This window comes from Ahaetulla prasina, chromosome 5, assembly GCF_028640845.1.
Source record: "Ahaetulla prasina isolate Xishuangbanna chromosome 5, ASM2864084v1, whole genome shotgun sequence".
NCBI lineage: Eukaryota > Metazoa > Chordata > Lepidosauria > Squamata > Colubridae > Ahaetulla > Ahaetulla prasina.
The window spans coordinates 16115724-16141064 of record NC_080543.1 but is presented as its reverse complement, the minus strand read 5'-3'; the positions used below and the strand labels follow the sequence as shown (position 1 = coordinate 16141064).

General features: G+C 42.8%; 1 protein-coding gene across 4 annotated transcripts in view; it reads right to left on the bottom strand.

Annotated features, from left to right (window-relative positions):
• The window catches only part of AMOTL1 (angiomotin like 1), a 118329-nt gene that overhangs the window by 33286 nt on the left and 59702 nt on the right, over window positions 1–25341 (bottom strand). For all 4 annotated transcript variants that reach the window (XM_058184902.1, XM_058184901.1, XM_058184903.1 and 1 more), the window contains 5 exons: window positions 17175–17315; window positions 12964–13876; window positions 12321–12615; window positions 7632–7776; window positions 4322–4411 (listed from right to left, as the gene is read on the bottom strand). In XM_058184902.1, coding sequence (XP_058040885.1) covers window positions 4322–4411; window positions 7632–7776; window positions 12321–12615; window positions 12964–13876; window positions 17175–17315 — 1584 coding nt within the window. The remainder of the gene's footprint in view (window positions 1–4321; window positions 4412–7631; window positions 7777–12320; window positions 12616–12963; window positions 13877–17174; window positions 17316–25341) is intronic.

Below are 25341 nucleotides of genomic sequence, written 5' to 3'. Positions count from 1 at the left end.
AGAAATACCTTGCCAGTTAACCTAGGATACCAAGTTTTGTTTTTACCTCAAGGCTACACCACAGATGGTATTCACAAGGCTGTGAATATCTGAGTATAAATAAATAAAGTATCTGAGGAGGATCTTCATAATCCTCTTTCTATTCTTGGAAATACTCTATCTGCTATTTGTATCATGGATCTGTCTGGATTACATAGGGGATTCATGCCAAACATCTGTGGCATTTTGGATGATCTGTCCTTTAAGGAACTACATTTACTCCTATGTTGGGGATCAACAGCTCAACTCAGTTATGAACCATGGTAGCTCCAGCAATTTTTTTTTAGCAAAGTGTACATAAAGGTAAAGGTAAAGGTTCCCCTCCCACATATGTGCTAGTCGTTGCTGACTCTAGGGGGTGGTGCTCATCTCCGTTTCAAAGCCAAAGAGCCAGTGCTGTCCGAAGACGTCTCCGTGGTCATGTGGCTGGCATGACTCAACGCCAAAGGTGCCCAGAACACTGTTACCTTCCCACCAAAGGTGGTCCCTATTTTTTCTACTTGCATTTTTACATGCTTTCGAAACTGCTAGGTTGGCAGAAGCTGGGACAAGTAACGGGAGTTCACCCCGTTACACGGCAGCACTAGGGATTCGAACCGCCGAACTCCCGACCTTTCGATCAACAAGCTCAACGTCCTAGCCCCTGAGCCACGGTGTCCCCTAAAGTGTACATACAATGTTTACTGAAATATACGTACAAAGTGTACATAGATGTACGTATATTTCAGTAAACATTGTCAGCTAAGAAAATAATTCAATCTGGGTCGGTCACCAGGACCAGAGTTTTTGTCTTCCAAGCTCTCGGATTTGTGCTGGAACCTATCTAGCCTAGAGAGAAATTCCCTGAAGATGGGCTCCAGCACAAGTCCGAAAGCTAAAACCTCTGGTCCCAGTAACCAACCCAGATTGGATCCTGCAACATTATTTTGGGACACTTATATTTGCCCTCATTCATAAGAAAATAATAAATATTATATTTTAGCAAGGCTGTGGTGCTGCCAAACCATATAGGGCAGGCTGTCCCAGTCCCAATGAATGGGGAGTTATTGCAGTTATTGTTTGGGGTCTACTAGCAGATCCTAGATTTGTAGTTTATCTGTAAGAATTGTAAATTTAGCTCATTCCTCCTCCTCCTCCTCCTTCTCCGCCTGCTATATTCATGTTGGCGATCCCATTTTTATCAACAGCCGTATGAAAAAGTGCTGTTGAGTTTTGTTCAAACCAGCCCCTTAGATTTTGAAGCCATGATGTTCTTCTGCCTGGACCTCATTTGCCTTCAATCTTTCCTTGGAGGATTAAGTGAAATATGCCATATTTTTCCGGGTGTCGCATCACATGCCCAAAATATTCTAACTTTTTGCTTTCTTGTTATTTTGATGATTTCCCTTGGCTTTCCGAGGCGACTTATCACCTCCTCATTTTTGATTTTGTCAACCCAACTTATACCTAACAGCTGCCTGTAAATTTCTCCTGCTCAGACAAAACCTTACAGCTGACAGCTGCTTAGAGGCACTGCACTCTTTAATTGATTGCACCCATCTTTTAGGCTGGTGTTCTTCAAAGCTGCCATCCTGCAATTTCATTGATTAATCCCAGTTCATAGAAACTATTTGGGCATTTAGCAATTTTTCCTAACCCTTAAACGAAGTTCGCTTCTTTTAAGTTAGCCAGGATTAAATGAAAAAATATTGTACAGCAGACATCTATAAATTTATAATCCAACATGCACCCTGGGTGAAGAGCGCATGGAAAGCCATTGTGTCATTTACCCCATTCCACCACTGATACTGGATGGACAAAATAACACTTCTCTGCAGAATACCCAGCTATAAAAATGTGTGGACGGCTACTGTTCTAAAGTGGCTTCCGAACTGAATATGATAAGCCTTAAAAGTAAAAATGGAGAATCAACATGATGTCTAAACAGAACCTGGATAATCAGGGGCGTTAATGCTCTGAAATAGGACAAAATGGTTGTCATCTTTTCATTACTTTGCCAGGCTGAAAAAGTAGGGCAGGCATGGATAAATTCATCCTCTGCGATTCTTCCTACAGCATCACACAGCATCTATTTTTGGAACTTTAGAGAAGAGGACAGCAACCAGTCGGTTTTGCCGCTTAGGAAAAATAATGATGATTTGAAAGCTGTTCTTACCAGTCCATTACTACTAATGAGTTGGTTTCTAATTTCCTTTGTTTGCATCTTCATGAATTTGAGCCAAAAGTTCATACTCAAGAGTTTCCCACACCTAGTGCAATGTTATTCTTTACGTATAAATGCATCTTAAAAGATGACTTAACATTATCATAATAGGAGGCATACCTGTATTTTTCGGAGTATAAAACGCACCGGAGTATAACGCACCTTAGTTTTTGGGGAGGAAGCTAGGGAAAAAAAAATTCTACCTACCAGGTATTCATCTGGCTAGTCCTTAGCCTGGGCAACTTCAGCACATTAGTTCACTCGCTGGTTTTGAGGTTGGGGCTGGTTGGGGCTAAAAAACAGCTTCAAAAGCACAGCTGATCATCGGAGGGAGCTCCAGTGACTAAAGCAGGCAAAGCGCAGAGGGGTAAGAGAAGACAGCAGCTGTTCCAGGTAGCCATTTTGGGCACCGCGCGTCGCGTTTTCAGCCTCCAGATGCATTGCGTTTTCAGGCAGCGACTGGCGGCGATGTGCTTTGGCGATCCCTGCAGCCTTGAAGGGCTCTCGAATGGAGCGTTTGGAGGCTGAAAATGCGACACATGGAGCCCAAAAAGACAAGTCATTGTTGGCAGAAATCTCTGCAGCCAGGAAGAGGACGCGCAGAACCCAAAGGGTGGGGGCCAGCAGGTGGGTGGGGTTACATTCAGAGTATAAGACGCACCCAAATTTTCAGCCTCTTTTAGGAGGGGAAAAAAGTGAGTCTTATACTCTGAAAAATATTGGTATTTGGTAATGAGATGCACTTGTGGGCTAGGGAAGAGTTCTCCAACTTTTCCAGCTTTGAGGACCACTGGAAGGGTGGGATGGTTCCTTGCGAGCGGCCGGCAAGGGCGTACGCGGCTCCATTTGCATGAGTGGCAAGCACACAAGCCTTCTGTTCACACAAATGGATTGTGCGTGCAATTGCTGGCCCACTGCTCATGCAAGTGGAGATGCGCATGCGCGCTCACCCACTTTCCACAGTCCGGTTGCAAACATCTAATGGTGGTTGGGGACCTCTTAGTTAGGGGATTAATGCAGACAGACCCAAGACAATTCTTATTAAAATTAATTAAATGCAGTTAATGCCATTTTTCCTCACGTATATAATAAGAATTTCTTTCTTTTGCATTAAAAAATTGCAACTTAATGGCAACCCTGGAGTGGCTTCCAAGGGCCACATGAAGTCCAGCAGACTTAAGATTCAACATTGTGGTTCTGAGAGCATATGTGCACCAAGACAAATTCCTTGTGTGTCCAATCACACTTGGCCAATAAAAAATTCTATTCTATTCTATTCTATTCTATTCTATTCTATTCTATTCTATTCTATTCTATTCTATTCTATTCTATTCTAAGTGTCTCCTTTGGGCTGGACAGAGACCAGGAAGAATAAAAAGTCAACATGGCAGCCATCCCTGTGTGGGTAATGCTCATTTTTCAGTTTCATTTTGATAATTTACCATAAGGCTGATGCAGAGAGCATCTACATGTTGGGGATGAAGAATGCAATTATCTGTGGCACGTCTTAAGAAAACATGAGCTAAGGTAGTGCAGTGGTTAGAGGGCAGTACTATAGGCTAGTTCTGCTCCCTGCCGTCTGCCTGCAATTTGGCAGTTCAAATCTCACCAGGCTCAAGGTTGCCTCAGCCTTCTATCCTTCCGAGGTCAGTAAAATGAGGACCCAGATTGTTGGGGACAATATGCTGACTCTGTAAAATGCTTACAGAGGGCTGTAAAGCACTGTAAAGCGGTATATAAGTCTAAGTGTTATTGCTATTGCTAAAGGCACCACCTTTAATAGCTTCACCACTTTGGATTCTGCGTGAATTTTGAAGGAACCAAGAAGGTGGGAAGAACTGAAATTTGCAAATCAGAGGTGGGTTTCTGTTTTTCTTTCATATATTTTCACTTCCATTAAAATATTCAAAATCTTCCCACTTTCCCCCCCAGCCCCCTACCAGAAACTGCTACAACAATCTCTCCAGAAAAACAGTACAGAAAACTGAAAAAAAAAAAATTCAGGTGCTAAGAAATCAAGCGAAATCACATACGTTTACATTCCTGTATAGATCCAGGATATATGAACACGGCACTCACTCTGAGAGGCATAAAGATCCTCTGTTGCCTTATTTTCATGTCCCTCAAATTCTCGGCTGGCCAGTTGCCTATTTGCAGTCTCCAGTCGGTCTATACAGGAAGGAGAAAGATTTTAAGAATAAAATATATCATGTGTATTGCACTGAATTCTTGAACAGTAAGAGGCAGGCTAACAAGTTTGGCATAGATTTTAAAAAGAGTGATTCAGAGGTAGAAAGAAACTAAATAGCAGCAAGGAAGGCGAGATCATATGAGAGAATAAGGAAGAATGACGTAAGTCAAGAGTAGAGGGTCTCTTCAGCCTAGCTCAATTTTCTTCAACCCAGCACACGTCAAGGAGTATTTGGGGGAAAGGCTGGTTCAGTTCCTAACTTTGGTGTCTGCAAGCCAAAAGATTCTTTCTGCTTATAAATAGGACTGGACTCCAAGAAAAAAAATCTTTACAGTAGAGAATTTCCTATTTCTGTCATGTCCCCTCCAGTGACTCGTCACCTTGTGGCAAAGATAGATTTTTGGGGAGCACAAAAATGGTGAACCAAGGAATCTATACAGATCCCCTCTTTTTTGAAATAGTTGTGGAGAAAAAAAAATAAAAGTAGCCACGGTGGAGTGAAGCTGCAGCCAATAGTTTATGCCGTTGCTAGTCAAATAAGAGAGAGAAAGATTCCAAATCCAGTCAGACTATGCCTTCTTTTAGGCATTTATGACAGCAATGGTCATAAATATGAACCAGCTCCCAAGCATCTGAATTTTTTCAATGCCATTGTAACTTTGAAGAATGGTCACTAAATGAACTGTTGTAGATAGAGGACTACGTGTAAAGGCCAGACATATAGTTGTTCGTGAATGTTATAATATGGATTCCAGCCCCGAGCAGGGGATTAGCATCAATATAAATGCCCCCTCATACACTCTGATTTTCATACCTGGAGAACTTCAATCTATGTGTTACAATTCTGGTTACCTCTAAACCATGGGACTCCAAATTCAGCAACTTTAAGACGTGTGGACTTCAACTTCCAGAATTCCTCAGCTAGCCATGCTGGCTGGAGAATTCTGGGAGTTCTAGTCCACAAATCTCAAAATTGCCAAGTTTTGATAACCCTGCCCTAAACCATAATTAGTATTAGTCACAATTTTTTTCTTTGGAGACAATAAGACTTGTATATAATTAACTGAAATCAGAAGCAATCTAGGTTCATGTTTGGGTCACGCAATGATAAATGGAACCATTAAGTCGACATCTGCAACCCGGCCCAGGCAATGTTATCCATAATAATTTTCTAAAAGTCATGCCAGGGAGTAATTTGTCTGGCCTCTAGCCTGCCAAAATAGAAGAGAATATGATAGCTTAGAACTGGGAAAAGTAACCACGGGCCCATGAACAATCCAAATCTCAAAGTGTGGTCCCCAGAATCACACTGCCAATGTTAAAATGCTTAATCTTTGTCGTAACAATAAGTAGAAATGACTAAACTATAACAGCAATTTACTGTTTTTTACAGGGCAAAGTGGAATCATTTCCGTTTTTAAAACTCCTGAACATCTCTGAGTATTGCAAAGCAAAAACTGTCCATGCACACACAATTCGTATCAGTGGAGGCACACACCTCTGTGGTCAGCAGGAAGCCTTATGGTTTATAAAGAACGTGTTTGCTGCTCAATACCCCCATTCTCTACCCCAAATTACCTTCGTCTGATTTTGGATCAAAATTAAAACAGAACGTTCAGTTGATAGTTCTTCTACTTCCTAGTTGATTTGTGAGATGGATTCTAGATTAGAGAGCATAGTCTCCACAGAATAGTTCAAGCATATTTTATATAAACTAATAAACTTTTTTTTGTTTTTTGCACTTGTGGCAGTGGTGGGTTCTAACCAGTTTTACCACCGGTTTGCATCGTGCACGCACTTTGCACGCGATTGCCGGGCGAATGCTCGCTTCGCTCACACATGCGCCGAACTTGCATTTTGCGCAAGCTCATTGAGTAAAAAAATAGCTGAGGCATGGCAATCCATTCTGCCGCGCCTTACAGCTGAGCTAAAAACAAAGGAATAAAGGTAGGTATAGCACGGGGGCAGGCGGGAGGGCCCAGCTGACATTAGGAGTGAACCTGTTCGCTCTCATATCAAGATTTCCGCTACCGGCTCTCCCGAACCGGGGAGAACCGGTAGCAACCCACCACTGACTTGTGGCATTCTAGTCAAAATGTAAAAGGGATGCGGTGGCTCAGGGGCTAGGACGTTGAGCTTGTCGATCGAAAGGTCGGCAGCTCAGCAGTTCGAATCCCTAGTGCTGCCGTGTAAAGGGGTGAGCTCCCATTACTTGTCCCAGCTTCTGCCAACCTAGCAGTTTCAAAAGCACATAAAAATGCAAGTAGAAAAAATAGGGACCACCTTTGGTGGGAAGGTAACAGCGTTCCGTGCGCCTTTGGCATTGAGTCATGCCAGCCACATGACCACAGAGACATCTTCGGACAGCGCTGGCTCTTCAGCTTTGAAACGGAGATGAGCACCGCCCCCCAGAGTCGGCAACGACTAGCACGTATGTGCGAGGGGAACCTTTACCTTTTACCTTAGTCAAAATGTACCAAAACTGACCAACATCATCCTTGCCGTTAGCAGGGCATGGTACATGTAATCTGATTATAACTACTGTGTTTCTCCAAAAATAAGACTGGGTCTTATATTAATTTTTGCTCCAAAAGATGCATTAAGGTTTATTTTCTGGTTAGGTCTGATTTTTGGAGACATATAGTACTAACATGCATCTGTCTGGCTGACAATTTTAAAGGGCTTATTTTGGGGGTAGAGCTTATATTACGAGCATCCAGAAAAAAAATCATGCTAGGACTTATTTTCTGATTGGGTCATTTTCAGGGAAACAAGGTAAATATGGTAACCTATCCTACACCTTCTCTGTGTTACTAAAAACCAGGGGACTCCAACTTTGGCAACTTTCAGACTTGTGGACTTTTGGAGTTGAATTCTGGGAGTTGAAGTCCACAAGTCCAAAAGTTGCCAAGGTTGGTGACCCCTGCTAAAAATCACCCAATGAAAACCTGAATTTACTAAAGCTATGACCATGGCAGAGGTCATAAGATTGTAGATCTTCCTCGTGACAATCCTGGGAGGGACAAATTAGAAACCGGAATGTAAGAGTAGTAAAAAGAGTGAATTCAGAAATGAAAGAAAATGATACCAAAGTAAGGGACCTGTATGAAAGAAGTTCACTGTGGTGGGTTGATCATAGAGTTTGATCATAGAAATCATAAGATAGAGGAGGGGGAGGAGAAGGAGGAGGAGACATACCATGCAAGTCCCTGTTGAAATCATGGAGTCTTCTGATTTCACCTTCAAGTTTGTTTCGCATAGCTTTGTCAAGTGACTCTCTCTTGGTAGTGATTTTCACCAGGTCCTCATAAGCTTCTGAAATCCTTTGAATTTCCATTTCGAACTAGGATAAAGGAGAAATTGGTATCCTAATAAAAGCTGAGTAAGATGCAGGTCAACCATGGATGAATTTTATACAGTACCTAGAAATCTTGCCAACCCTGTACCACTTCTGTAACTTTGCAAAACGAACTCTTTTACAATCATGTCCAAATGGGAATCCTTCCACAAACATAAAAAAAAATAATTCAAATAATGCTGAAAAAGCAATCACTTTCCCACTCATAGAGAAATTTTGGGGCGTGTCAGTGGAAAGCCTGAAGAACAGAGGCTTACAGTGTTAACCTATTGCCCCCAGCAATCTGGGCCTTCATTTTACTGACCTTGGAAGGATGGAAGGCTGAGTCAACTTTGAGCTGGTCAGAATCAAACTGCTGAACTGCTGGCAGCCGGCAATCAGCAGACGTAGCCTGCAGTACCGCATTCTAACCACTGCACCACCACGGCTCTTCAATAATAAATTTAATAATTAAATAAACAAATATAAAAGTTTTGATTGACCAAAACTGTGATGGAGGCAGAGATTGTGATCTTCTCTATCATATTTTACACATCATTTATCCCAAAAAAGAATAATATGATAGCTATGTGTCAGTGGGTATACAAGGATACTGTAGCATGATATGTGAAACCAACTCTTGCAGTTTGTGAATTGTAGTTTATGGCTGCCGTGAGTCCCATTTTATTTTATTATTTTATTATTTTATTTTATTTTATTTATTATTTTATTTTATTTTATTTATTATTTTATTTTATTTATTATTATTATTATTTTTGGCTGGATGCCCATGCTTCGCTACGAAACTATGTGATTGGGTGTGATAAATTGACACTTAAAGCCTGAAACTTAATGTAGAATGTGTAACTTGATAGCATCAGAGCGTGTTAATATAAGGCAACTGGCAGTTGGGACAGAGTTCCTTTCAGGTGGGGAGGGGGAGTAGAATGTCTAGCTCCTTAGCATCAGAGCATATGAATATAATACTATATATGAAATACTAATGATCTGATGGTCATTTTTAAAAATCCTTTCTTAGCGAGCACCTAGAAGCCAAGAGGAACATATGTGCCAAATTTCAAGTTTGTAGGCTTTACTGTTCTGGAGATTTCGTGATGAGTGAGAGGTATTTGGCTTTTATATATATAGATTTTATTTTATTTTATCTTTTTGTTATTATTTTATCTTAATTTTTATTTTGACTAGGACAATGATGCAAAGAGAAGCCTGGTGGTGTTCTTATAGGAGATGAATATCTTCAAAACCGCACTCAGCAGAATGATCAACCAACTCTAAATTAGTTGATCATTCAACCAATATAACAAGACCAACTTACTAGATTTGGGAGAAGAAATGACACTCCATTGTCATCCTGAGACCACTAAGGTCAGAATCCGAAGTTACTTAATTATAGCTCCATTTCCAAATCAAGAATACTTTGCTCTCTCAATCCATTATGCATGGACCACTTGCTAAAAGCTTAATTAAGTTTTTATGTCGATAGACATATGCTCTGAACTTTTTGGGAGGGGGAACTCTACAGTTTTATATGTGCAAATGTACAAAATTGAACACTTCCCAGGAAGTTAAAACGACAGCAGCCCAGGCGACAAAGCCAAGCCTCCCAAAGCTGGTTCAGGGCAGAAAATTCTGGGAACCCCTTTTGTGGCCTACGACAGCCCACGGCTGTATAAACACTCTGTGTCAGCGGAGAATTTGGCAAGCATTAGAAACAGGCTGACAGGAGGGTGACTGGGGCGTTACAAAACAACATTGCGGAAATTCACTCTGAACGCTGGTCTCACTCAGGCAACTGCAATAATATTGTCCGCTTATAAAGCACTGGGAATAATTTCAGACCGGTATTCTATGGTTAATAACTATATCGACAAAGAGGAAAGAAGAAGAATATTATCTAAGGCCCCTTGGAGAATCCTGGCTGAAGGGAGATTTGAGTTGAAGATTTCCCAGATGCTACTACACTACATGAATTGCCTCTAGTTTACACGAGAGCCTAACTATCCTATGGATTACTGCTTCTCAAGTGGATCACAAGCTTCTCAAGTGGATCACAAGCAAGTGGATCACAAGCTTCCTAACAAACAGGAAGCAGCAGGTGAAGCTAAGCAAGATCACATCAAATACCTGTACAATTAGCACAGGGGCCCCCCAAGGCTGTGTGCTCTCCCCACTTCTCTTCTCTCTGTATACCAATGACTGCATCTCCAATGATCCATCTGTTAAGCTACTGAAGTTCGCAGATGACACAACAGTGATTGGTCTCATTTGAGACAATGACGAATCCGCATATAGACGAGAGGTCGAACGACTAGCCTTGTGGTGCAACCAAAACAATCTGGAACTGAACACACTCAAAACCGTAGAAATGGTGGTAGACTTTAGGAGAAACCCTTCCATACTTCCACCTCTCACAATACTAGACAACACAGTATCAACAGTAAAAACCTTCAAATTTCTAGGTTCTATCATATCGCAAGATCTCAAATGGACAGCTAACATCAAAAACATCATTAAAAAAGGACAACAAAGAATGTTCTTTCTGCGCCAACTCAGTAAGCTCAAACTGCCCAAGGAGCTGCTGATTCAGTTCTACAGAGGAATTATTGAGTCTGTCATTTGCACCTCTATAACTGTCTGGTTCGGTTCTGCAACCCAACAAGAAAAACACAGACTTCAGAGGATAATTAGAACTGCAGAAAAAATAATTGCTACCAACCTGCCTTCCATTGAGGACCTGTATACTGCACGAATCAAGAAGAGGGCCGTGAAAATATTTGCAGATCACTCGCATCCTGGACATAAACTGTTTCAACTCCTACCCTCAAAACGATGCTATAGAGCACTGCCTACCAGAACAACTAGACACCAGAACAGTTTTTTCCCGAAGGCCATCACTCTGCTAAACAAATAATTCCATCAACACTGTCAGACTATTTACTGAATCTGCACTACTATTAATTGTTTCATAGTTCCCATCACCAATCTCTTTCCACTTATGACTGTATGACTATAACTTGTTGCTGGCAATCCTTATGATTTATATTGATATATTGACCATCAATTGTGTTGTAAATGTTGTACCTTGATGAACGTATCTTTTCTTTTATGTACACTGAGAGCATATGCACCAAGACAAATTCCTTGTGTGTCCAATCACACTTGGCCAATAAAATTCTATTCTATTCTATTCTATTCTATTCTCAACCTTGGCAACTTTAAGATATATTTGGACTTCAACTCCTAGCATTGGGAGTTGAAACTCAGACATCTTAAAAGTTATAAAAGTTGAGGAAACACTGCTTTGAACAATCAGATCACTTAGACAGCCACTGTCTACAACCATGATGGCGAACCTATCGCCTATGCCACAGGTGGCACGCAGAGCCTTCTCTGTGGGCACGTCAGGCATCGCCCCAACCCAGTTCCACCACGCATGTGTGCGCGCCTCCCACCGGCCAGCTGGTCTTTGGGACTCTGCCACGCATGCGTGTGGGGTGCTTGCATTGTATTCTGGGGATGCGCGCACCCCCACACACCCCTGCACCAGGCCTGGAAGGCCTCCTGTACCAACCTGGAAGCCAAAACAGGGCACAGGGGCACTGCGTACATACCCCCGTACCATATTTTGGGCCTGGAAGGCCTCCTGCACCAACCTGGAAGCCAAAAATGTGAGTGGGGGTGGGGCGCATGGGCGAAGGCACTCACATTGCATTTTGGGGGTGCGCATGCGCGCGCTTTGGGCATTCAGCACCATAAAGGTTCGCCACCACTGGTCTATAACCAGGATACATCTTCTGGGGACCCATGTAGGCACGTTTTGAAGTTTTGAGCATATGCTAATGGACACTTCACAAAATGGCGCCGTACGAGAGGGCATGTTTATCTAGAAAATGTCTTCTGCAGTGTTATGGCGAGCCATAGCTCACCTGAGTAAGGTAAGGTGGTGAAGCTAAAAGAGATGCCAAATGGCGTTCCAACAAAGACATGCTTTCCCACTTTTCAATATTCGTTTCCAAGAAGATAAATGGAATGGGAGTTAAGTCAAATAATTTACAGTATACAAGGCAGAGATGGGGGGGTGGGTGTCTCAATTCCAAATTATATACATGCCTCCTGAATGTATATTTCACACACACAAAAAACACTATAGCCTCATAATCGGCCCAACATTTTTTTGAGTTGGATGGGCTATAGCCACTGTAAGGTATATCCAGGGATGAAATTCAAAATTTTTCCCTACCGGTTCTGTGGGCGTGACTTGGTGGGCGTGGCACGGGAAGGATACTGTAAAATCTCCATTCCCACCCCACTCCAGGGGAAGGATACTGCAAAATCCCCATTCCCTCCCCACTCCAGGGGAAGGATACTGCAACATCTCCATTCCCACCCCACTCTGGGGCCAGCCAGAGGTGGTATTTGCTGGTTCTCCCAACTGCTCAAAATTTCCACTACCAGTTCTCCAGAACCTATCTGAACCTGCTGAATTTCACGCCTGGGTACATCTGGATCCTCTCTATCCTGCCACCCACCTTTTGAAGCTTGTCTGCTTTCTCATAGTAGCCCTCCAGCTCCTTCTGCAGGGCTTCATTATCTTCAGACAACATCTCCACCATTTGCTGGGCTCGCTGTACTATCGTGAAGGCATCTGGTGTGAGGGGCTGCTGACTAGGCGGAGTTGCGGGCAGAGACTGGGATGCTGTGGCCATTGAAAGAGGCGGCAGAGATGCGGAGTGCAGGGGGCCGCTAAGCGAGGAGGTCTGGGAGGACATCGGGCTGTGCTCCTGGGGTGTTGGCAGCGATGGAAAAGATGATGCACACTGACGACTAGAGAAAGAGGGATACATTTCAGTTGGATTACTTACACTTAAAGGAGGTCCATTGCAAAGAGCTTGTAATTACCTCAATTATCGAAAAAAGAATTGTTTATAATATTCAATGTGGTATTCTTTATGTAATGAAGAAAAAAGAAGGACTGTGCAAGGATCTGAGCTTTCTACAATAGGACAGGGGTCTCCAACCTTGTCAACTTTAAGACTTGTGGACTTCAACTCCCAGAATACCTCAGCCAGCAAAGCTGGCTGAGGAATTCTGGGAGCTGAAGTCCACAAGTCTTAAAGTTGTCGAGGTTGGAGACCCCTGCAATAGGAGACCAAAAGAAATATTCAAAATTACCTGGTGATCCCATATTCCGGGGGACCCTGATATCGGACAATAGCTACTTCGCTCCTCGCTGGCTGCGATGCTGAATAGGATGCCTTTGTCATTTCTTGAATGGTTCCAGAATGTTGTTCGTTAAAAAACACACCCGGCTCTTGACTTTTGCTTCCTGGAGAGCCCCCCTGCTTGATCTTGAATGGGTAATCGGGAGGGGGTCCTCTCAGATCCATGCCTTTATTGGAAGCCGGGGAAGGGGAAGGCCCGCTGGATTTGAACCCTTTGCTTCTCCCTGAGCAAGAAAAATGCTGTTTGGCCCCATTCCTTTCCAAGGAAAGCTGCATGATTCTCTCGCTCAACGAGCGCACGTGGCCTTGTTTCAGTTCCTTCAGGGCCTCATCTTTGTGAGCCTGTCCACTGTTGGCACGGGCCAAAGTTGGCCTACCTTCCGTTTTAGATTTTGGACCAGTGCTGCTGGCCATGTAGAAACTGGGCCCGACAACACTAGGCTGCTGACTTCTAAAAAACTGAGACTGAGCTTTGGCTTCTTCATAAGAAGGTAATTCTTCATTGTTCTGCTGAGGCTGGGAGCCTCTGGTCTGTTTCTCCATTACCGTATTATCCCCTTGATGTTCCTGGCCTTGTGGTTCCTGCCGTGCTGACTGCTGGACCATTTGTGGGTCTTCCGGCACAAGGTTTTCCACAGAAGAAGACAGGGTGCTGCTGGCAGTGGAGTTGGAGGGCCCTGCACTCCCCGTAGCTTGGTGCTGGAGAGCCAGCAGGTTCATATTCTCGTTGGGGTTGCCATAGCGCAACTCCTGCATCAACCGCTGTAAAAAAATGCCGGGGACAACATCCTCCGAACCTCTCATTTCCACCTCTGAAGCCTGGAGAAAGCTTGGGGGGTAGAAGTTGCACAAAGGGTCTTCAGCTGAGGCCCAGCAGAAAGAAAGAAAGAAAAAAAGAAAGAAAAAGATGGGGGGGGGAAAGTGAGAGCTGAAGTCATTTTCAAGCAACGTTTAAAGACTACAGAAAAAAAAAATACTACACTGTGAATATCATCTCAACCGCTGGGTGAGATCATCAGTGGTTTCGGTGTGAAGTATCAGCTGTATGCGGATGATACTCAGCTGTACTTTTCTACACCGAACCACCCCAACGAAGCTATCGAAGTGCTGTCCCGGTGTCTGGAGGCCGTACGGGTCTGGATGGGGAGAAACAGGCTCAAGCTCAATCCCGCCAAGACAGAGTGGCTGTGGATGCCGGCATCCCGGTACAGTCAGCTAAATCCGCGGCTGAACATCGGTGGCGAGTCATTGGCCCCGATGGAGAGGGTCCGCAACTTAGGCGTCCTCCTGGATGAACGGCTGTCTCTAGAAGAGCATTTGACGGCCGTCTCCAGGAGAGCGTTCTACCAGGTTCGCCTGGTACGCCAGTTGCGCCCCTTTCTGGACCGGGATGCCCTATCCACGGTTACTCACGCACTCGTGACGTCTTGCCTGGATTACTGCAATGCTCTCTACATGGGGCTCCCCTTGAGGGGCATCCGGAGGCTACAGTTAGTCCAGAATGCAGCTGCGCGGGTGATAGATGGAGCCCCTCGTGGCTCCCATATGACACCTATCCTGCGCAGGCTGCACTGGCTTCCTGTGGCCTTCCGGGTGCGCTTCAAGGTTTTGGTGACCACCTTTAAAGCGCTCCATGGCATTGGGCCGGGTTATTTACGGGACCGCCTACTGCGACCGAATACCTCCCACCGCCCCGTGCGCTCTCACAGAGAGGGTCTCCTCAGGGTGCCATCAGCGAGGCAATGTCGTCTGGCGACGCCCAGGGGAAGGGCCTTCTCTGTGGGGGCTCCCACCCTCTGGAACGATCTACCCCCCGGACTTCGTCAGCTTTCGGACCTTCGGACCTTCCGCCGCGGGCTTAAAACATACTTATTTAATTGTGCAGGACTGAGCTAGATTTTAAATTTTGGGTTTTAAATTGGGTTTTATTTCTATTTTTAATTGGACGGGCTTTAGAATAAGTTTTTTTAAATGTTTTATATTGTATTTATATTCTATTTATCTGTTTTTAGTGCCTGTAAACCGCCCTGAGTCCCTTGGGAGATAGGGCGGTATATAAATACGATTAAATAAATAAATAAATAATAAATCTTGAGGTAAGATGGGTGGTCTGTAACTTTTATAAATAAATCAATAAATATTATATAAAAGTTGGTCCAGTGAGGATTGTTTCAAAAGAGCTTTTTTTCCAAAACGCAACTAGATTTTCTTGTGGTTTTTTTTCCTTTGAAAAGCTTTCACTTCTCATCCAAGAAGCTTCTTCAGTTCTGTAGTAGAACTAATGAAGCTCCTTGGTTGAGAAGTGAAATATTTTCAAAGAAAAAGAAACAAACCAGAAAGTCCAGTGGCCTTTTACAAAAAAGCACCTTTGGGACAACCATGACCTGGTTGATTGAGAATCTCCATAAACAAGGTTCAGTGAGGAGTTAAGAAGTGAGGCCACCAAAGTAATATTTGAAACGTGTCTGTCTACCCATTTATTTATTTTTTTAAAACATTTCATCTTCTTCGTTCAGTTCTACTACAAGGACACAATTTTAACCATAGGATGACATTTCACTCATGGACCATTAAAAGGTAAAGGTTCCGCTTGCACATATGTGCTAGTTGTTCCCAACTCTAGGGGGCGGTGCTCATCTCAGTTTCAAAACCGAAGAGCCAGCGCTGTCCAAAGACCTCTGGTCATGTGGCCAGCATGTCTAAATGCCAAAGGTGCATGGAACGCTGTTACCTACCCCCCAAAGGTGGTCCCTATTTTTCTACTTGCATTTTTTATGTGCTTTCGAACTGCTAGGTTGGCAGAAGCTGGGACAAGAAATGGGAGCTCACCCTGTTACGTGGCATTAGGGATTCGAACCGCTGAACTGCCGACCTTTCTATCGACAAACTTAGCGTCTTAAGCCACTGAGCCACCATAAAGAACCATTACAGGCAATTAATTCTTGGAGTTTGGGTAACTAAAATTCATATGGACACTCTGATGTCCTACACGTATCTTTTTTTAACAGGATTTATTCTTGAGTAATTTTTCTACACCATTTCAATTGTTTCACACCGACACTGCTGATTCTTGCTCTTTTTCTACAATATCTATCAGGTTTTATCAACTTTTTGGGTTGTTTCTAATCTTAAACCAGCCTGAGCACATTTTGTAGAGGGTAGAAGGTTAAAAAAAATGTAAAAAGAAAAAAAATATTAAAGGAATGAAATTATGAAAAAGCACCTTTTTTTTCTACCGTTCACCCTGCTGCTTCCCCTGATTATAAAAACTCTTCCCTGACATAAGAGCAATCTTCCAGTATATAGGGGTTGTCACACAGACAAAAAGGATCAATTTAGTCTCCATAGCACCTGACAGCAGGACAAGAAACAATGGTTGGAAGCTAGCCAGATCCAACCTGGAATTAGGGAGAAATTTCCTGACAGTGAGAATAGTTCATCAATTGAAAAGCTTGCCTCCCAGAGTTGTGGATGCTACATCGCTGGAGGTTCAAGAAAAGATTGGACAACCGTTTGTCCAGGATGGAATAAGGACCCCTGCAGTGGTGGGATTCAAATAATTTAACAACTGGTTCTCTGTCCTAATGACCGGCTGGGTGGGCGTGGCCATGGTAGGCGTGGTCAGGGGGTGTGACAGGCAGCACTCAGCCTCCTGCACCCCCCTGGGAGCAAAAACAGGCTGCGGGGGGGGGAATGTGTGCCATCCCCCCCCGGTGCCATTTTTGGCCTAGTAGGCCTCCCTGAAGCATCCTGGGAGCAAAAAGAGGCACCGGAGTGGGGGGCGCACCGCACCACACCCCGTGCCCCATTTTGGGCCTAGTAGGCCTCCCTGCACTTACCTGGTAGCCAAAATGGGGCGCATGAGGACTCCTGGAAGGGGGGTGGGTTAGCCAGTAATTTAACTACTGGTTCACCTGAACCAGCCCAAACCGGTTGAATCCCACCACTGGACTCCTGCCTTGGGCAAGGGGTTGGACTAGAAGAGCTCTAAGATCCCTTCCAGCCCTATGATTCTATGAAGCAGCTGAAGCATTTGATGCGATGCAATAAAACTCCCATCCCCCCACAGCCTGCGTGGCCAATGACAACATGGTGAAAAAATTGAAATCCAAGACACGGCTGGCAGAAAACCAAACTAGAGCTGAAGAGGAAAAAACTTACCTTCAATATTATTGACCGCTTCTACCATTAATGGGGAACCATCTTGCCTATTGCCAAACAGATGAGGATCTGTATGAGGATAGTCAGTGCCTTCCAGTACCTGCACAGGAGTACTGGAAGTATAGCAGATTGAGGGGGGGCCTGGGGAGAGAAATTTAAAAAGTGTTATACATTTTATTTATTACTTATTTGTTTTTTTTAAAGATTTCCTCAAGGAACCGAATCCCTTATGCCACTAGATTTGAAATTTTGGGCTTGGAGAATCTGGAACTGCGCCGCCTGCGGTCCGATCTAAGCATAGTACACAAAATTGTCTGCTACAATGTCTTACCTATCAACGACTTCTTCAGCTTCAACTGCAATAATACACGGGCAAACTATCAATACAAACTCAAGGTAAACTGCTCCAAACTCAATTGCAGAAAATTTGACTTCAGCTACAGAGTGGTCAATGACTGGAATTGTTGTTACAATTCCAGGCTCCATTGTTACATCCTCAAACCCTCACAGCTTCAACCTCAAATTATCTACCGTGGACCTCACCCCAATCCTAAGAGGTCCATAAAGGGGGCGTGCATAAGCACACCTACCATCCCTGTCTTATTGTCCCCATTTATTTCTATTCACTTCCTTTGTTTATGTTTATACCTATACCTGCTGTCTTGTACATGTTTGACAAACGAAATAAATAAATAAAATATTTTCTCCTATCTTTACAACAGCATTACAAAGTAGGTTGCACTGAACGAGAGAAAGAGAGAAATCCAGTCAAAAGTTCTCCAGGAAATTTATATCCTAAGTGTAGACTTAAACCTGGATATTTACATCCAGGCCCAAGCTCACACCTTTATCACTGCATGTAGTCATCAATTTACAACCATTCTTTTAGTGACCGTTACAACAGCACCGAAAAAAATGAAGGAAAAAAAAACAGTTTTGGCATGCAGTGCCCTATAGTGGCATCCTGAGGGGAGAAGTTAAAGTAGATTACGTACAAGATGGGAGGGATCTAAAGATATTTTCTCAGCCCTCTTTCCAGTTTGTGCATTATACAGATCCTCAATGGGAGGCAGGCTGGTTGCAACTGTTTTTTCTGCAGTCCTAACTGTTGGTCCTAACTACAGTCCTAACTATTGGTCTGTATCTCTCTTGTTTTGTTGCCAAAATAAGTTATTGTTATGTACCTCAACAGTTATTGAGGTACAAATGGCAAACTCAATGACTACTTACTCTAAACAGTTTACAGAGTCAGCATATTGCCCCGAACAATCTGGGTTTGCATTCTACCAACCTCGGAAGGTTGAAAGGCTAAGTCATCCTTGAGCTGGTCAGAATCGAACTCCTGGCAGTGAGCCGAATTAGCCTGCAATACTGTATTCTAACCACTGCCCGACGACAACTACTTGTTGTCGCAGATCCTTGGCCAATCCAAGCTTTCAGCAGACTCTTAGGCAATCTAAGCTTTCTGATTGGACACAGGAAGAATATTCTTTGTTGTGCCTTTCAAATGATGGTTCTAACGTTAGGTATCCATTTCAAGTCCTTGGAGATCACAGAACCTAGAAACTTGCACTTTTTAATCCAACTTTAATTTTTACTCTCGGCATTTTATTTCATTTTAATAATTTATTGTGGATGCTTTTGCTACACTATGTGATGACGGTGATGATATAATAAAAAGAAATGAAATATATCTGCAAAATAGCTTTCTTCCAGATGCATAAAATCATTACATGCATTAAAACAACCATATGTATGTCTGTGAAACACTAACAAATTGGCTGGGCTTGGACTGTAACCCTCTTGCAGATTTGAACTCTTTTCTGGATGCCCTTGCAATTTATGGCAGCTCTCAGCATGGAACCTAAAATTATTGGAAAGCATCAGACTTCAATGGTGCTTCAGAAACTTTAATTCTCCCCTTTTTCTGCCTCAATTTGCTGTATAAATGAAATTTACAGCAGTTTTAAAAAGCCTTGGGACAGGAAGGCCACGGCAATCTTAGTTGTAAAAATGATTTAAGATAGTCTTTTTGCCCAAACTCGCTATGAAAAACAGAGCAACACTATACATAAGACGAGGAAAAATATTGCGACAGAATGATGACCCCAATACTCCAACTCTCAAAGTGAAATGACATAATTTTTGTATCTGCCTCAAATTGCTACCTCTGGTGAAATGCATTCTTTTGATTTCACTGTCTATTCTAGTAAATGTTTATGTTTGGTGGCTGGAAGATTAAATGAATCCCTAGAGCAAAATTGAACAGACCATTCTCTGGTTTGTGTGAGAGAGATAATAACGGCCTTGAGAGTTCAATGCTGGGCCAAAGCTGACAGTCCTGATTACATGCAAACATACAGAGGGAAGTTGTCTTTAATACAACCCCATCCCCAATTTTAGATAAGGAAGCACTATCTGATTACTTGTCCAGGATCGTCATCAACTGTTAATTCTGTGCCAAATTTTATTTTTCCAATGAGCTAGCACCAAATTAGCAAATTCCCAGCTGTCTTTGCTGTTTTTATTATCCCTATGGGAATTTTCCTGTGTGCATAGCAATACAATAAATCAAAACTCTTCTTTAGCCTTAATCCAGCTCATTTCCACCCATCGCTTCACAAAGACACAGAGACAAGCAAAATGCATACCCTATACCCCCTCTACAAACAAAATTATGGACAAACACACATTTCACACACACACACACATAAAAAAAAACCTCTGGAAAAGTACACCAAAGTGTAAATTAATTAATAAATTCACATATTTTTTAAACTAACGAGAAAACATATGGATGGATGGTGCTCATTCTTCAAGGATGCTTTCTAATATATCTTTTAATCTATCCACTCCACGTGTTCTCTACCATCACCAGGTTGCCACGTACCAAATTCACAAAACACACACACACACAAATAACAAGTCAACTGGAGCAGTGCGCATGTATATTACTTAAGAAAGTTATTAACACGCCACTTTTCACCCTGTTTTTGGTGATTTGATCATATACATGCACATTACATCAAATAATGACTAGCACTAGAAAGTCTTCACTGATTCATTCGTTCCTGATTCATTCCAGTGTGTAATTAAAAAATTTTCCCTACTGGTTCTGGCTTGGTGGGCATGGCTTGGTGGGCATGTGCCTGGGTGGGCGTGGTTTGGGGGTCATGTGACCAGGTGGGTGTGGCTGTACAACTGATTCACACACTAATGCAAAAGCAGCTGGACTTCAAACAAAATGGCCACTGCAACAAGCAGGAACCTCACAGTCAATCAGGCACAGCTGATTATATCACAGCTCATTGGTAGTACAAAAAAATGCTAAAAAAAAGTTCCAACATTGCCCGGCACAGCTGATTGTCGCACAGCTGATCTTCAGAACTTTTTAAAAACCTTTTAAAACATTTTTTTACTACGGGTTTGGGCGAATAGGTAGTAAAAAAAATGCTTTAAAAAGTTTTTTAAAAGTTCCAACGAATACGCAGCACAGCTGATTGTCATACTTTTTTAAGCATTTTCTTACTACCGGTTCAGGCGAACGGTAGTAATTATTAGTACCAGTTCGGCCGAACCTGGCCGAACTGGTAGCATTTCACCCTGATTCATTCCTTTCATGAGTTCAACTTTAATCTGAACTATCTCTCAATGGATCCAGTTCTGGTACTTTTGGATGATGTTTGTCAAACAACCAAGTTATGCCATTCCACTTTTAGCACATAGTTGAAGTGCAGCTACTGCTAATTAGCAAATTCTGTCTTGTCAGCATGTATGGGAGCTCATGCACACACAACTTGAGAATCCTGAATTTCAGGTGTGAGCACCCTTTGAACGGCTGAGGTAAATTCTAGTCCATGAAAAACTGGAAATATCCACAAGATAGAAGAAAAAAGAATTTTCTGATTTTTTGTTTTGCTGCCCTCTGGTAATTATCTGCAATTTTCATAGCCAGGCTTCTAAATAATAGCTCACGGACTATTGGGAAGATAAGGGCAATAATGCAAAGGGAGTAGGCCTGCCCCATATTTATTCATTTCCCACCTTTATTATTTTTATAAATAACTCAAGGCAGCAAACATACAGTGTCCAACACACCTTCCTCCTTCTACTTTCCCGACGACAACAATCCTGTGAGGTTTGTTGGGCTGAGAGAGTGTGACTGCCCAAAGTCACCCAGCTGGTTTTCATGGCTAAGCTGGGGCTTGAACTCAGAGTTTCTTTTTTTCTAGCCTGGTGCTTTAGCCAATAGACCAAACTGGGGATTTTTTCCTGGCTAAGGTGGGAGAGTTTTGGTAAGGCTGTGGCTGTTTTTTCCCTGCTTCAGAACGGTGCCAATTTTCAGCAGTAGCCATCATAGGGAGCTTTGGGGATGCCATATAGAGGCCCTACCCCTGTTAGGTCACATTAAAACAAACCAAAACCAGAAATAATGCATGGGTTTCTTGCTTTGTAAAGTTCACCTTCCATCTTACCATTCACTCCACAGCTTTCCTTCATTTTAATTTGTGTTTTAACCTTGAAACTCTGTGAGATGAAGTTCACACAACTTAGAATTCCTGAGGCAGAGAAACACTGCTTTAAGAAACTCCACTCAAGTGTTTTTCTACATCAAATGTACTCAAAAAAGCAATTGAATCTAAACCTTGACCTAATATTTTTAATGTTACATTTAAAAATGGACATAAAAGGCATATAGATTTAACAGTTAGAGCATCTCTCAGTTAACAAATTAGAACGCATGCACCTCTGAAAAAGAAAAGCTATTTTCCATAGGACCTTAAATTAGCTGCTACTTGATGTTCCAGCTAGCATAAAAATTAAAACTGCTATATCAGTAATGTTTTCCTTAGCTTTTATCTCAAGGTGACTTTAATAGAAAACTTTTAGCATTCCTGTACCTGTATAATCTTTAGGTATAACATGTGCACATGTCAGATAAACTCAGCAACAAAGTGTGTAAAGGAAACAAAATATTAAAGCTACAATCTTGCCTTTGACGTAAGAAATAATCCATTTACACATAAAACGTAACAAACACACAGAGGCATTCTACCAATTAGAAAACATCCTTTATATGCTCAACACTATCATTTAAAAAAAAAAAAACCTGATACCTGGACCACTTAAAACATTTGGTATCTGATTAGCAAAGCTGGAAGGATTTGTTGATGTCACAATTTTTCTTATGCTTTGGAGAATCATAACCAAATGCTCAGAATGGCATTCAATGACCATTTATGGGAAGAGTGTGTCTTAGTTTCCAGATACCTATTGCCAAAATTTATCAAGAAACTAGCTATAGTAGTTGAATAAAAATTCAAAAATCAGTGATTTATGAACAACAACTGTAACATATTTAAAAACCAATGGTCTTCCAATTCTTGTCATATAAGGGCTGTATTTCATAATCTTGACCATTTTAAGATGTGTGGACTTCAACACCCAGGATTCCCCCAGCTGGCTGGGGAATTCTGCAAGTTAAAGTCCATACCTCTTCAACTGGCTTCCTCAAGGTTGAGGAACGCCGCATTAGGAAATGATCCGAAAATAAAATAAACCAAAGGGCAATTTACATTATGGTCATTGAGCAGGCTGTGGAGCAGATGGGAACCCTGTATGGCCCTGAAGGAAGAACTTAACCCACTAGTGATAGCAAGAGGGCTGACAGGAATCAATATCCCCATAGGCCCATCTCTTCCGCCATTCCAGCCTGCCCTGCTTTATTATTAAAATATATTTTATCTGTCTGTCTGTCTGTCAGTCAGTCACTGTGAAATTGCCCTCTTCCAGAATAAAAAGCTCTTCTCTGGAAACAGCCATGCTTCTGGAATTCTTTACATGGTTAGAAAATAAGAGGTCAGGTATTCGGTGAGACTGCTCCAACTAGCAGTTCCAAATGTGCTGCAGATCTCAAAAGATTGCCAGCTCCAACTTTCAAGCATGCCAGACTCTACAGCAGGGATGTCAAACTCAAGGCCCGCGGGGTGCTTAGATCTGGCCCGCAGTGCCACCCTGGAAACAGCGAAGGACCAGCCCGCGGTGCCTCTGCCAGCGACAACGGAGCTCAGGAGGGCTTCGTGTGGTATTCCCGAGCTCCGTTTTCACTGGCAGAGGGTTGCAGGAAGCCGTCACAGCCGGAAACAGAGCTCGCTTGGGCCACCACAGGAGCCGACATTAGTGATGTTGAGCTGGCCATGCTCACCCCAGCCACGCCCACCCCGGGCCCCTGAGGTCAAACACAACCCTAATGCTGCCCTCAAATGAAATCAACTTTGACACCCCTGCTCTATAAGAAGCTAGAGAAGAAGAAAGCTAGATCCTACATTGAAGAGCTTCACAGTAAAAATTAACGTCCTAGGATGGAGGCTGTCAACTAACGCCACACCTGGTAACATTCCTACATTTAAACAACTGAAAATGAGAGCTAGCTAGATGTGTTTATGCCATGGCCTGACGAGATTTTCCTGGCAGTTATGTTCCAGTTTGGGCATTTCAGATGGTTTACAAAATCCCCCATAAGTGAGGTTGCACAGAAGGTGTTGGAAAGGTGTTTTGAGGTCTGGTAAAACGCCAGCTCCCAAAATACCTCTCCAAAATAATCAGTGCCTGTCTTAAATAAAGCTGAAGCTCACCAGACTCAAGCAATGTTCCAGTGTATATGCAGTACTAGCTTAATTACAGAACTACATGTAACTATCTGTAAATACAGTAAAATATGCAGCCGCGTTTCTTTATTTTGGACTGCTGACCTATTCAAAGTACAGTAAGCCTAGAACTGATTCCTTCCTTTTCCTGGCCAGAATTTTAGATAATGAAGGCAAACTGACTTAATCAATTTCTGGATTTTATTGAGACTCCTTCGCAAAATCTCAAATGGACAGCTAACATCAAAAACATCATTAAAAAAGGACAACAAAGAATGTTCTTTCTGCGCCAACTCAATAAACTCAAACTGCCCAAGGAGCTGCTGATCCAATTCTACAGAGGAATTATTGAGTCTGTCATTTGCACCTCTATAACTGTCTGGTTCGGTTCTGCAACCCAACAAGAAAAACACAGACTTCAGAGGATAATTAGAACTGCAGAAAAAATAATTGATACCAACTTGCCTTCCATTGAGGACCTGTATACTGCACGAATCAAGAAGAGGGCCGTGAAAATATTTGCAGATCTCTCGCATCCTGGACATAAACTGTTTCAACTCCTACCCTCAAAACGACGCTATAGAGCACTGCACACCAGAACAACTAGACAAAAGAACAGTTTTTTCCCGAAGGCCATCACTCTGCTAAACAAATAATTCCCTCAACACTGTCAGACTATTTACTGAATCTGCACTACTATTAATCGTTTCATATTTCCCATCGCCAATCTCTTTCCACTTATGACTGTATGACTATAACTTGTTGCTGGCAATCCTTATGATTTATATTGATATATTGATCATCAATTGTGTTGTAAATGTTGTACCTTGATGAACGTATCTTTTCTTTTATGTACACTGAAAGCATATGCACCAAGACAAATTCCTTGTGTGTCCAATCACACTTGGCCAATAAAAAATTCTATTCTATTCTATTCTATTGTTATCTGCTTATTCTGGCATCTGACTTACAGCTTGTCCATCACTATGAAAACAGATCTCTTATCTTTCCTTCAACCATCCCTGAACTGGATCTCAGATTCAACCAGCCTTGAAAGAAGCCAATAGCTTACATCTTTTCCAGGGGTGAAATCTACTTACTTTCCTTACTGGTTTGGAAGTAATGGTGGATGATCTCTGGAGGGCCAGGGACAGGGGTTATTCCTCTGCCCTGGTCCTATTAGACCTCTCGGCGGCGTTCGATACCATCGACCATGGTATCTTGCTGCGCCGGCTGGGGGGATTGGGAGTGGGAGGCACCGTATATCGGTGGTTCTCCTCCTATCTCTCCGACCGGACGCAGACGGTGTTGACGGGGGGGCAGAGGTCGACCGCGAGGGGCCTCACTTGTGGGGTCCCGCAGGGGTCGATTCTCTCGCCCCTGTTGTTCAACATCTACATGAAGCCGTTGGGTGAGATCATCAGTGGTTTCGGGGTGAGATACCAGCAGTACGCTGATGATACTCAGCTGTACTTCTCCACCCCGGGCCACCCCAATGAAGTTGTTGAAGTGCTGTCCCG